At 46.4% G+C, this 12,836-nt stretch overlaps 1 protein-coding gene across 5 annotated transcripts in view; it reads right to left on the bottom strand.

Moving 5' to 3' along the window:
- The window catches only part of NPAS2 (neuronal PAS domain protein 2), a 171,553-nt gene extending 158,985 nt beyond the window's left edge, over positions 1 to 12,568 (bottom strand). Inside the window, exons 1-2 of one of the 5 annotated variants that reach the window (XM_012477639.2) lie at positions 10,521 to 10,594; positions 8,905 to 8,986 (exon numbers count right to left, since the gene is read on the bottom strand). In XM_012477639.2, coding sequence (XP_012333062.1) covers positions 8,905 to 8,936 — 32 coding nt within the window. In that variant the 5' untranslated portion in view covers positions 8,937 to 8,986; positions 10,521 to 10,594. Of the gene's footprint in view, positions 1 to 6,232; positions 6,493 to 8,904; positions 8,987 to 10,520; positions 10,658 to 11,311; positions 11,585 to 12,556 lie in introns of those variants that run through there. The other 4 variants (XM_012477642.2, XM_064371435.1, XM_012477637.3 and 1 more) reach the window with 4 other exon arrangements.
- Between the last annotated feature and the right edge of the window lie 268 nt (positions 12,569 to 12,836).

Here is a 12,836-nt window from a genome sequence, read left to right as displayed (position 1 = left end):
TAAAACCTCTACAAAATTGTGAATGAATTTCTCTCTCCAACAATGCTATGAAGGGGAAAGGGGGGAGGCCATAAAAGGAAAATTCTCTCTGACCATTAAGAAGGCCTTGGAGAGGTCACATAAAAACTGCCATCTGCTATTGGTCATTACATGAGCTGAGAAGACGGAGCTGCGCAGCAATCATTCTCAGCAAGGTTCCAGCTGATATATCTGCCCCCACTCTGCCACACACACCCCACAACTTGGAGTTTAAAGTTTTCCTCGTGTTTGCTACCGGATCTTGATCTCCCGGGAAACCGGCATCTTGTACAGTAACTGATGATACTGTATGCCATGTCTTTCATAGACAACACAAATGGAAGTGCTGATGTGGCAAACAAACTATTTATTTTTATTTATTTATTTATTCATTATTTGAGACAGAGCGTTGCTCTGTTGCCCAGGCTGGAGTGCAGCGGTGCAATCTCGGCTCACTGCAACCTCTGACCTCCTGGGTTCTCCTGACTCAGCCTCCCAAGTGGCTGGGATTACAGGTGCCCATCACCACGCCCGGCTAATTTTTGTATTTTTAGTAGAGAAGGGGTTTCACCATGTTGCCCAGGCTGGTCTTGAACTCCTGACCTCTGGTGATCCACCCGCCTCAGCCTCCCAGAGTGCTGGGATTACAGTAGTGAGCCACTGTGCCCAGCCCAAACACAGAATTTGGTAGATCAACATAGTAGCCAGACTGGCTTTCCCTTGTCCTCACTACAACCCACCTCAAAAAACCTCTTCAGCTACAAGATGGTGTTTCCTCCTCTCCCTTACTGTTAACACTCTGTCAACAGGCAGCGGTCAGCAGTTAGCCCTGTGACCTGTGTAGACCTATTGATGCTGTCTACTTCTAAACAAGTCTTCACCCTCCATAATGGAATAATGGAAAATTGAAGCCATCAAGTTCCGAGATTGAAAAAATAATGGATGGATGTTTCTATATAACACTAAAGACAGATCTAACTTCTACTGATGGGGACTATTTGTGAAAATACTCCAAAAGGACTCCAGCTCACATCAGAGAACCATGACTAGCCATTGGGTTTGAAATGGAATTACCTGTCTGAATTAAGGAGAACAAATGTTTGCATTTGTATGCTAAAAATATAGACATTCATAAAAATTAATAAAAAATGGAGGCATCCTCATTTCTTGGTGCTCTCAGAGTTTCTTCTACCACCTGTCATGTTTTTGCATGTAGTTTGATGACTAATAATTCTATTCGCACTAGGATATTTGGGATGCCTCAGTGCATGCAACAGACCAAAGAACTATGCTGGCTGCCTCATGATATCCCCAGGAAGTCTACTGATAGACTGTTTGCTTTCGAGGTATCTTTTTCTTGGTGTCTGTTGACTCTGAGAAGGTTTTTTTCTTTTGTCATCTTGCCTTTTCCTTTCCTATTGGAGGACAGCACGTAGCGAGTGTTCCTGGGCTATGCATTATCACTTAGGAGTGAGGAAGTAGAAGGATAATCAGAGGTCCACGCACAAGAGTGGTGCTTATCAAATGTGCCCCTGTCTGAAGAGTGATTAACATTTCTTATAAGTTTTATCCATTTCATTTGCTTTCCTCTCTTCTCTAGCCGAACTGAAAAATTTTTAAGAGCATTCCCCCAGAGAACTAGAAAAAGATAAGGATGCCTATTCTCACCACTTCTATTCAACATAGTACTGGAAGAGCCACATAGCAATCAGACAACAGAAAGAAAGTAAAGGCATCCAAATAGGAAAGGAAGAAATCAAACTCTCTCTCTTTGCTGTTGATATGATTCTACATCTAGAAAACTCCCAAAACTCCACCAAAAGGCTCCTAGAACTGACAAATGACTTCAATAAAGTTTCAGGATACAAAATCAATGTGCAAAAATTAGTAGCATTTCTATACACCAATAATGTCCAAGCTGAGGGCCAAATCAAGAACACTGTTCCAAAGTGCTGGGATTAGTAGGTGGGCTGATCACTTAAGGTCAGGAGTTCGAGACCAGTTTGGCCAACATGGCAAAACCCCATCTCTAACAAAAATACAAAACTTAGCCGGGCATGGTGCTGCGTGCCTGTAGTCCCAGCTACTCGGGAGGCTGAGGTAAGGAGAATCGCTTGAACCTGTGAGGCAGAGGTTGCAGTGAGCCGAGATTGCACCACTGCAATCCAGCCTGGGTGGCAGAGTGAGACTCTGTCTCAAAAAAAAGAGAACACAGTTCCATTTATAGTAGCCATTAAAATATAAAATACCTAGGAATACAACTAACCACAGAGGTGAAAGATCTCTACAATGAGAACTATAAAACACTGCTGAAAGAAATCATAGACAACACAAACAAACGGAAAAACATTCCATGCTCATGGACTGGAAGAATAAATCTTGTTAAAATCCCCATACTGCCCAAAGCAATCTACAGATTCAATGCTATTTCTATCAAACAATCAATGTCATTTTTCACAAAACTAGAAAAAACCATTCTAAAACTCATAGGGAACCAAAAAGAGCTTGAATGCCCAAAGCAATCCTAAGCAGAAAGAATGAAGCTGGAGACATCACATTACCCAACTTTTAATTATACTATAAGGCTATAGTAACCAAAACAGCATGGTGCTGGTACAAAAACAGACACATAGACCAATGGAACAGAATAGAGAACCCAGAAATAAAGCCACACACCTACAGCCATATGAGCATCAACAAAGTTGACAAAAACAAGAAATGGTAAAAGGACTCTCTCTTCAGTAAGTGAGGCTAGGATAGTTGCTAGTCATATGCAGAAGAATGAAACTGGACCCCTATCTTTCACCATATACAAAATTAATTCAATATGAATTAAAGATTCAAATGTAAGAGTTAAATCATAAGAATCCTAGAGAAAAGCTTAGGAAACACCATTGTGGATACTGGCTTTGGAAAAGAAAGTCCTCAAAAGTAATTGCAATGAAAATAAAAATTGACAAATGGGACCTAATTAAACTAAAGAGCTTCTGCACAGAGAAAGAAACTGTCAACAGAGTAAACAGACAACCTGCAGAAATGGGAGCACATATTTGCAAACTATTCATCCAATGAAGGTCTAATATCTAGAATCTATAAGGAACTTAAACAATTGAACAAGCAAAAAACAGAAAACCACATTAAAAATTGGGCAACAGACATGAACAGACACTTCTCAAAAGAAGACATACAAACATGAAAAAATGCTCCATATCGCTAGTCATCAGATAAATGCAAATCAAAACCACAATGAGGTACCATCTTACATCAGCCAGAATGGCCATTACTAAAAAGTCAAAAACAACACATGTTGGAGAGGCTGTGGAGACAAGAGAACATTTATACACTGTTGGCTGGAATGTAAATTAGTTCATCCACTGTGGAAAACAGTTTGGAGATTTCTCAAAGAACTTAAAACAGAGCTACTAATTTGACTCACCCATCCCACTACTGATAGTAGTATCTATCCAAAAGAAAACAAATCATTTTACCGAAAAGACACATGCATTCACATGTTCATCACAGCACTATTCACAATAGCAATTGTGATTCCATGTCCAATAGACATGGAATCAACCTAGATGTCCATCAACAGTGAACTGGATAAAGAAAATGTGTTACCTATATACTACGGCATACTACGCAGCCATAAAAAGAATGAAGTCAAGTCCTTTACAGCAACATGCATGCAGGTGGAGGCCATTATCCTAAGTGAGTTAATGCAGAAATAGAAAAACAAATACTGCATGTTTTCGCTTAGCTAAACATTGGGTACTTGTGGACAAAAAGATGGCAACAACAGACACCAAAGACTACTAGAGGGAGCAGGGAGCCAGGGGATAAGGACTGAAAAACCAACTACTGGGTACTATACTCAGTACCTGGGTGATAGGATCATTCATGCCCCACACCTCAGTATCATGCAATATACCCAGGTAACAAACCTGCACATGTATCCCCTGAATCTAAAATAAAAGTTGAAAAAAAAATTCAAAGAATACAGCAAATTTACTTTTCAGCTATGTCTCATGCAATGTACAAAGTGTGTAACTACTGTACATTCAGAGAACTGAATTCAGAACCCGTCTGATTGTAAATCTGATAAATTCCAAAAGCAACAAAGCTTCTTAGAAATGCTTGGGGGCAGCCTACCATCTGACTGGATTGAGAAAGGCCTGGAAGGCCATCTCCTCAGGGTCTTCTTGGAAACATATCACTGGAGGGGTGTGTCTCCCAATACCATTTCCAGGAAATTTTTGGTTTTAATACAAGGTCCATCATATCCACTTAATTCTCATAGACAACCTCTATTTCAAATATTTTTTGCGTCTTCACGTATCATTGAAATGCTCCAAAAACAAGTATAATTGACTATCATACAGCCAAAAAAATTATGTTTACATTAAATTTTTAATGTCATGGAAAAATGCTTATATTCGGGTTAAGACAAACAACCAGAATAGAAAACTATAAAACGGGTATTATCGCAAACGTGAAAATGCATTAAAAAGATTTAAAAGGCCGGGCGCGGTGGCTCAAGCCTGTAATCCCAGCACTTTGGGAGGCCGAGGCGGGTGGATCACGAGGTCAAGAGATCGAGACCATCCTGGTCAACATGGTGAAACCCCGTCTCTACTAATACAAAAAATTAGCTGGGCACGGTGGCGCGTGCCTGTAATCCCAGCTACTCAGGAGGCTGAGGCAGGAGAATTGCCTGAACCCAGGAGGCGGAGATTGCGGTGAGCCGAGATCGCGCCATTGCGCTCCAGCCTGGGTATCAAGAGCGAAACTCCGTCTCAAAAAAAAAAAAAAAAAAAAAAAAGATTTAAAAGCTGGAAAATATCTCATGTTAGTTAAGACATGGAGACAAGGCACCCTTACACACTGTGGGTGGGGAGGTGAATGGGCATAGCTGTTTTAGTCCTCAATTTGGCAGCATCTATCAATATTTCAAACAGATGTGCCTTTACCCAGGAGTCCTAGTAATCCCTGACCTAGAAAATCTTGAAATGTACACAAAGATATACAGATAAGGAAGTTAATACAAAAACTGTAATAGTGAAAAAATGGAAACAAACCCAGCAGATTGTTTATGAATAGGGATGGGTTAAATAAATTACGTCCTATTTGTACTTCTGAATAATACTTCTTAGCCTTTAAAAATAAGGAAGTAGATATGTCATAAAAAATCCATGCCATATTAAGTTGCTAAATAATATACATAAAATGAGTTCTAGTTTTTAAAAGTGTATGCGTGTGTATATGTAAATGCACCAAAAATGACCAGCAGAACATGCCCCATGGTTAACAGTCATTACCTCCTGAGAAGGGTGGAGAGTTATGGGATGCTTTTGGCTACAACAGAAAACCTAATTCAGCTTGCTTCATCTGGCAATGGTTTCATGATCTCATAAATGTTCGAAAACAGACTCTTCCTTGGGTAATCCGGAAGGTCAAGGGCACCATGGAGACCGCCTGCCCCCCTCCCTTCTTCACCTTTGCATTCTTCCACAGGTCGGCTGAGACCTGGCCGAGCCCCTCTGGTGGCTGACGGTTGCCCAGTTTGCAGGCATTATGGCCACACATCACAGTATCCAGTGGAAGGAAAGGACTGTTTCCTTCCTTGCCTCTTTTAAGACAGGGAAACCTTCCCAGAAGCCTCCCAGTAGACCACCCTCACATTGTATTGGCTAGAACAGGTGCTCACCCTGAGCCAGTCACTGGCAAGGGCAGCAGGCCTACCCTCACCAGAGTTTCATGGCCGATCAGATAAACGTCCTGAGGCAGGTGTGGGATGACAGTCTACTGTACAAAATCCCGTTTCTGCTAGGTAAATAAAAGCTGGGGGGATGATTATTGGGTAGGCCACAGGGATGAAGGGAATTTTTTTCTCTCTGCTAGAAATGGTTCTGTGCTATTTGAAAATTTTTACAAGATTATATCCATGTGCTTTTTCAGACAAACTAATATAAAAATACTTTAATGCACAGAAAAAACACTGAATGGAAAATATATCTTGAAATTGTGAGTCTTCTTCCTTCTTTTCTATCTTTTCCAAAAACGATGTATTTTTATAAACAGAAAAACAATAATTTTTAAGAAGACCTCAAGCTCTTAATATTTTACCACCAAGGGACATAAATATCCTTCATAAAATTGTGCATGTCATTTTTGGCTCAGAAGAGGCCAGAAGAATCATGCTGCTAGGTTCTGTTACCTTGTCACCTGTCTGCCTGTAGATGGGCTTGCGTTTTTCTGGAAGCCTGGATGATTTTCAGTGGTCTGGGAACATTATCTGCCATGGCCTTCAGCAAAGCAGCGACGTCCACAACTTGGGTCCTGGGGCCCAGCCTCCCTCCTTCAGCCCCCGCCACTGCTCTCATTTCTGTCCTAGTACTCCCATGCTTGATGCCTTCCTTTCCCTCTCTCGTCTCCACCCTCACCCAGGCCTGCCTTGGCTCCACGGCTTCCTCTACTTTTCCTTCCTCCTAAACATCAAACTGCCATTGTCATCCTCTTAGAACTTGGTTTTCAAGGTTTACTTTTAGGGAGCTTGGAAGGCAAGCGGTAGCAAAGAAATTGCCTTTGCAAATAATAAATAGAATACCAAAATGTATTTTTAAAAAGCAGAGTTGGGGCCAGGCGCAGTGGCTCACACTTGTAATCCCAGCACTTTGGGAGGCTGAGCTGGGCGGATCACAAGGTCAAGAGATCGAGACCATCCTGGCCAACATGGTGAAACCCCCTCTCCACTAAAAATACAAAAATTAGCTGGGCATGGTGGCACACGCCTGTAGTCCCAGCTACTTGGGAGGCTGAGGCAGGAGAATTGCTTGAACCCAGGAGGCAGAGGTTGCAGTGAGCTGAGATCGTGCCACTGCACTCCAGACTGGAGCCTGGCGACGGAGCGAGACTCTGTCTCAAAAAAAAAAAAAAAACAGAGTGATGCTGGTTCAAGTATTTTCAGGGCCACCCAGATGACCCCTCCTAATATCAGAGTGAAGAACACCATTGCCTTGGAATATCCATCTCTCCTAGATGGCAGAAGGAAGGAATCATCTCAGAGTGTGAAGCATAAAAAGCACCCCAGGTGAATTCCAACATGGCCTGTACTAGTTTCAAGTAACTCGTACTATAGTGGAAAGACCGACTGATGGCTTTGATCCTAGAAAGTGCCCCACCAGGAACAGACCAATGCCCCTCAAAGGGGAGAGGTGTTTGCCCTCTCCACTATATTTTTAAAGAGCGCCTGATTGCCGCTAGCAGTCTTGATCAACAGAACCTACAGCTTAAGTACCAGGAACAGATGAAAATATCCTAGGAAGGGCTTTCAACAAAGCTAACCAGAAGCCAGGGGACCGCAGGGGAGGGTGGAGATAAGCATGCTCCCGGTAATTCCATTTTGCCACTAGTTAACTTCCACAGCTGCCTGCCCTCCGGCTCTAGCCCGGTTCTCCATAGCCGGCCTTGGATTTTCTGCTTAACCAAATCGAATCTCTAAATTGGTGAACTACATGGAACATATTTTAGTAACCTCCTCGTCCTCCTTGCTTTCCAGCCTCCTCTCTCTTATCAACAGCAATACAAGCAATCACTTTTGTTAGGCCTAACATGCGTCCTTTCCTGGTAATCCTACAAACTTGGCAAGGTAAGCATCATTTGCACTGTTCTTCTGACAAGGAGTCTGAATCTGGGAGAGGTTAAAAATTCCCATAGCTGAGCAGGGAGGATACCCAGGGTCTGTCTGACTTCAAAATCTGCACTTTATTTCCTGCCAAGTCACAAGGCTCTCCATTCAAATGTAACTACAGGTCAATGTCAGCAATGTGGAAGCCCTCACAGCAACTCTCTTTTCCTGGGTCCCTCTCTGGCCATCACCCTGCAGAATGGCATCCCAGAACCTCATTTTCAGTTTCCAATCCCTCTCTCTCTCCCTGCCACCTCATCTTGTTAGCTCCTCAAGGGCAGGTACAACCTATCTTCTCATTTTTGTATCATCTGGGCTCTCTAGGTAGTACATGCTCAGTAAATATGCTGAACTCGATTCAGCGCACCCCAGAACCTTGCCAATGTGCAGCATCTGGCAGCTGTGAGAAATGCAGCTCAGGTCCTCTCCCAGGTGTCCTGAGTTAGAATCTGCATTCGCCAAGGGCCCCAGGTGATTCTCAGGCAGTACAATATCCAGCATCCTCTGTCTCCTTATACAGAGTGTTTTTCATACCAGTGTAGATCAACACTCTCCTCTCTATTCTGAACCATCAAATGGAACCACCCATTGTTTCAAGACTTGCAAAAGTTCAAGTGGTCTCTGGGGGAACTTCACCTTAGAAATGACTTTGTTTAAAATGCCAAGTCGTCTATAATCTCAGTTAAAGAATTCAAGTGAGAAGCAGTAGTGCCTTAGCTAAAGACTGCATTAAAAATCCCCCTTTTAAACATACACTCATATTTAATACATGTTTATTTAGTGCTCTGAGATACTATTCATCATGATCACCTTGAGATTTAAAATAGAATTACTCATAGTTAAGTACCCCATTAGCGTTCAGAAATTTCTAACCTTTGGATAGTGATCACTAACAATTCAGCTCATTTCCCACACCTATTTACTGAGCATCTATTCTGAACAGGGACCCATCGGGATGAGACACTGTGGGGAATATGAAATGTGACAGTCCCTGACCTCCCATCTTTGCTACAAATAGAATGAGGATCAGGAACATGCTAATCAGACATTTCTGTAAGCAAACAATGCACCAACTACCATATCCACTATTTAAATGTGAAACTCAATTAGATGCTTGCTATGATGCAGCCAATTAAACCATTGGCATAAAGCAGCCTAGAATACTGAGTCACTGGGCTATTTTCAACACCTCGAAATCTGACCTCTCTTGGGAAAGAGGAGTCACAGCGTGCATGGAATTAGCACAGGACAGTGTCGCGATCACATTGGGAGAACTGATGATTCCTGTAAAGAACGAAACACACGCTTGTTTTAAAAATTAAGAAAGAAGACTTAGCCCTTTCGGTTCTTAAGATTCAAAATCAAGACTCTAAAAAAAGTGAACATATAAAGATTGTGATATTAAAAAGTATATTCATGCCTTATTATTTTAATGTGAAGAAATTAACTTTCAGTCTTTAACCTAAGAATAAGTTGCGGGTGTTGAGTGAGCTATAAAGATCACCAAGAGTTAAGAAAGATTGTTTAAAAAAATAAGGTGAATTCAGCTTAAACATGGCACACATCAGGTGACGTGTGTTATCTTTTATCATCATTTTCATCATTTTCATTATTAAACAGCCAGAAATTTTGTTAAAGGGTCCAAAAGTTTTAAGATAACCGAATGAACTTAAAAACAATTGTTGTTTCCTACATAAAGATCAATTATTTAGTCACCATCTGAACACTCTCTTATCAGACCACTAATTAGTAAAGGCTCGCTTGTTCTTTTTGGCTTGTTTAACTCTTTGGGGGGTAACGTTTTATTAATAACATATTTCCTCTACAATGTATTCCCTTCTTTCACCTCCACAGGAGCCCCTTTGGGAAGCAGTGAGAATAAAACCGATTCTACATTTATGCACGGTGGGACAGATCAGCAAATAAATAGAGGCATCGATTTCGAAGAAGAAAATGGCTAAAAGCAGCGCATTTACAATTCTTCTAAGCCACACTTCACATCTCTCTGTGAGATGGAAGATAATTACTGAATGTCTTTATGTTGCACACTTTATTTTTAACTAAATCTTTAAGTAGACTGCTGAGAGATACCAATACTTCTACTGGCCCTGGTTTAGCGCTGTAATGAAACACTGATTTTTTGCTTTTATAAAATAGTGGCGCAGGTCAGGATAACTCTTTTAAACATTACACTGTTTATTTGGGGGTTATTTTTGGCAAACTTTTTCCTTTAAGGACATCTTAGTGGCAGAAAGATGGAGCTAGTGTGTGCATTTGAATGTGAAAGGTGCCTCCCAAGGAGGGCAGCTCTGTGTTTAATGCAAGCCATAATTAGTTGGTCAATTCACTGATGGGGACCAAGTTACCGTGAGCGAGACAGAGGTGTTGGCAGAGCTGTCTTGCTGGGAACTACTTTAGAGCTAATTACCTGGGAAGTCTAAACAGGAAAACCTTCCTATTAAGAAAAGTAAGGTTTGGGTTCTAAATGATCATAACGGTTTAGCTCATCTCTGCTGATTAAGTTAATTTAATAAGTACTCAATGTTTTACCTATAAGAAAACAGTCTAACCACTTTAATGAGGTTGGGGTGGATGCCAAAGCAGTGGGTAAAAACGAAACTCCCCTCCGGGACCCTCCTGAACACCTGTTGAACTCCACGTCTTCTAACTTTCCGTACTAAAGCCTCCCTGATACAACCTCGGGAGTGTTTAGACTTCGTGGAAGTGCGTGTGTATATTCAAGGTTTCCATCTTGCTTAATCAACAAAACTAGTTACTAATTATTTATGAATCACAGGGCTGAAACAAACTTTCTTACCTTGAGCAATTAAGGAGTGGCAAGCAGAGGAGCGGGGCTGGTTTTGAATTTAGCCCTGTGGTATCTGTCCCTTCCCTGGTTACCGACCTGCCCAGCTCTTCAGAAAGGTCAAAGGCGCGTCCCTCCTCGGCTGGGAAAGGGGCCATCTCTCCACAAAACGACACGCAGACATCCAACCTGGGGAGCTCCCGAGGAGGGCAAGCGACGCGAGGAACCAGGCTGCAGGCTCTCTGCGCGCACTGGGGTTGGGGGCGCCAACTCCGCACCCAATCCCGCCCGGAACCAATTCCGACCTAGGGATTCCGAGAGACCGCGGGCCCAGGACGCGCACGCCGCGCTCTCCAGGGGTCCAGGATGCCTGACATTTCGGGGGGTCGCGCGATGGGGCTCGAAGAGAACAGCGGGCAATCCCTAAAGCTGCTGCCCTAGGGCGATCACTATCCACCCCGTCGGACATCCCGAGGACCCCCAAATTCCGAGGCTCGGGTGCCCAGTCCTCTGCCTTCTGCATCGAAACGCGCCCGGAACCCACCGGCCCAGCAGTTGCTACCGTCCTGCAAGATGCGAAGCCCCACGCGGCCTGTGGGTGGTGGGGGGGAACCCACCTCTCCGCGACTCCGCGTCCGGGTTCCCCGGCGCCGCGCAGCCTCGCGCCAGACCGCCCCTGGTTCCGAGCGCCCCTCCGCCCCCGCGCGTCCTCCACGCCGACGAGCAGGTGACCGAGTCCTGCGACCCCGCGCGCACGTACTCCCCACCCCGAGTCCCCCGCGCCCACAGGCGCGGCCCCTTACCTCGGAGCGGGCCGGAGCGGCCCCGCGGGGCCGGGCGCGGACTGGGCCAGGGAGACGCGCCTCCCGCCGCCGCTGGGAGCCTAGGCGGCGAGCGGGCGCTGCGAGCTCCTCCCGGGCGGCGGCGGGAGGCGCTGCTCTCGCTGCTGCCGCCGCCGCCGCCGCCGCGGCTGCGGGTTTCCGAGCTCCGCGGCCGCCGCTCCTGGGCCGCAGCCGCGCGGGTCCCTAGGCTCCTGCGGGAGGCCGGCTGCTCGCGCGGCAAACTCTTCCGTACGCAGAGCCGGCGGGGAGAGCCGCCTCCGCCTCTGCCTCCTCCCCAGCCTCCTCCCTCCGCCCTCCTCCCTCTTCACCTCCCCCTTCTCCCCCTCCTCCCCCTCCTCCTCCTCCTCCTCCTCTTCCCCCCCCCCCCGCCGCTCCTTCCCTCGCCTGCCTCCGCCTGCAGGGTCTCTCCTGGCCCCGACCCAGCCTGGGACTTGTCCCCCCGGCGCGCGCCGCAGGCAGACGGACCCCCGGGCTTCTAGACCCCTGGCCTCCATGGGCGGCGCAGATACCCGCGCGTCCCCAGGCCGCCGCCACCTCTGCTGGGCTGCAAGGGAAGCGCGGCGGGGTCGGGCCTGGGGCGCGGGGTCGGGGTTGGGCGAGGGGGTTGTGCCTCCAGGTGAGCCGGCTCGGAGGAGAAGCAAGTGGACCAGAGGCTGCCAGCCGAGGTCCCATTAAAGTTGTCACTCAGGGGGAACAAGGAATCTTCCGCCCCCGCCTAGTGCAGACCCTCGCAGTGCGGGCAGCCACCCTGCTATCCCGCGCGGCGGGTGAGAGGGGGACGAACACGCGACTGTCACCCCCTCCACACTGTCCTCCAGGGGCAGGACTGCGCGCGGGTCTCGACCCAGGGTACATAGCGCGTCTCTGCGGGGACCACTGCGATTTCTCAGTGAGCGGCGGGGGTGCGGCCCGGGGGCAGCTGGGAGGCGGGGGTCGGGGGAGATGCGGGTGAGCGGTGCTCGCAGAAGGACAGCAGCGACTGCTGGGGAGGAATAACCAGTGCCTGTTTTAAGGCGAACGTAGCTGGTTCGGAAAATGGGTCAAGGATGGAAAGGAACCGGCTAATTGCCCCCCCTCCCCGGCAGAGGTACGTAGGGTGTGGGGCTGCGGCCAGGAGCGCGCACTCGGAGCTCCACTCTGCCTCTCCCTCCCCTTCTCCGCTGCCCTCCTCTCCTTTTGCACCAGTGCAGGAAATGTTCCACTGACCTACATATTTTTCCAAACATACGTGACCTTTTTTTTTTTCCCTCTGTGGGAGGAGACAGGCGAGAATCCAAGAAAAAGAGAAGCTGGAGAGAGGCGCGAGCGAGAAACAGGGAGGCTTTTACCAAGGCTCCCGCAAACACCAAGCAGAGGCAGAGGTACAGGAATAGTCCCCGGAAGCCAGGGCTGCTGTCTTATGCCCTTCGGGACTCCAACCAGAGCCGGGTGAAAACCGGAGACCGTGTGCCCCACTGAGGGCCAGAACCGTGGCCGGTTTCCCCTC

The sequence above is a fragment of the Aotus nancymaae genome, unplaced genomic scaffold (assembly GCF_030222135.1).
Source record: "Aotus nancymaae isolate 86718 unplaced genomic scaffold, 86718_ANA_hifiasm-v0.15.2.pri h1tg000131l, whole genome shotgun sequence".
Classification (NCBI taxonomy): Eukaryota; Metazoa; Chordata; class Mammalia; order Primates; family Aotidae; genus Aotus; species Aotus nancymaae.
This window is presented reverse-complemented; position numbering and strand designations above follow the sequence as displayed.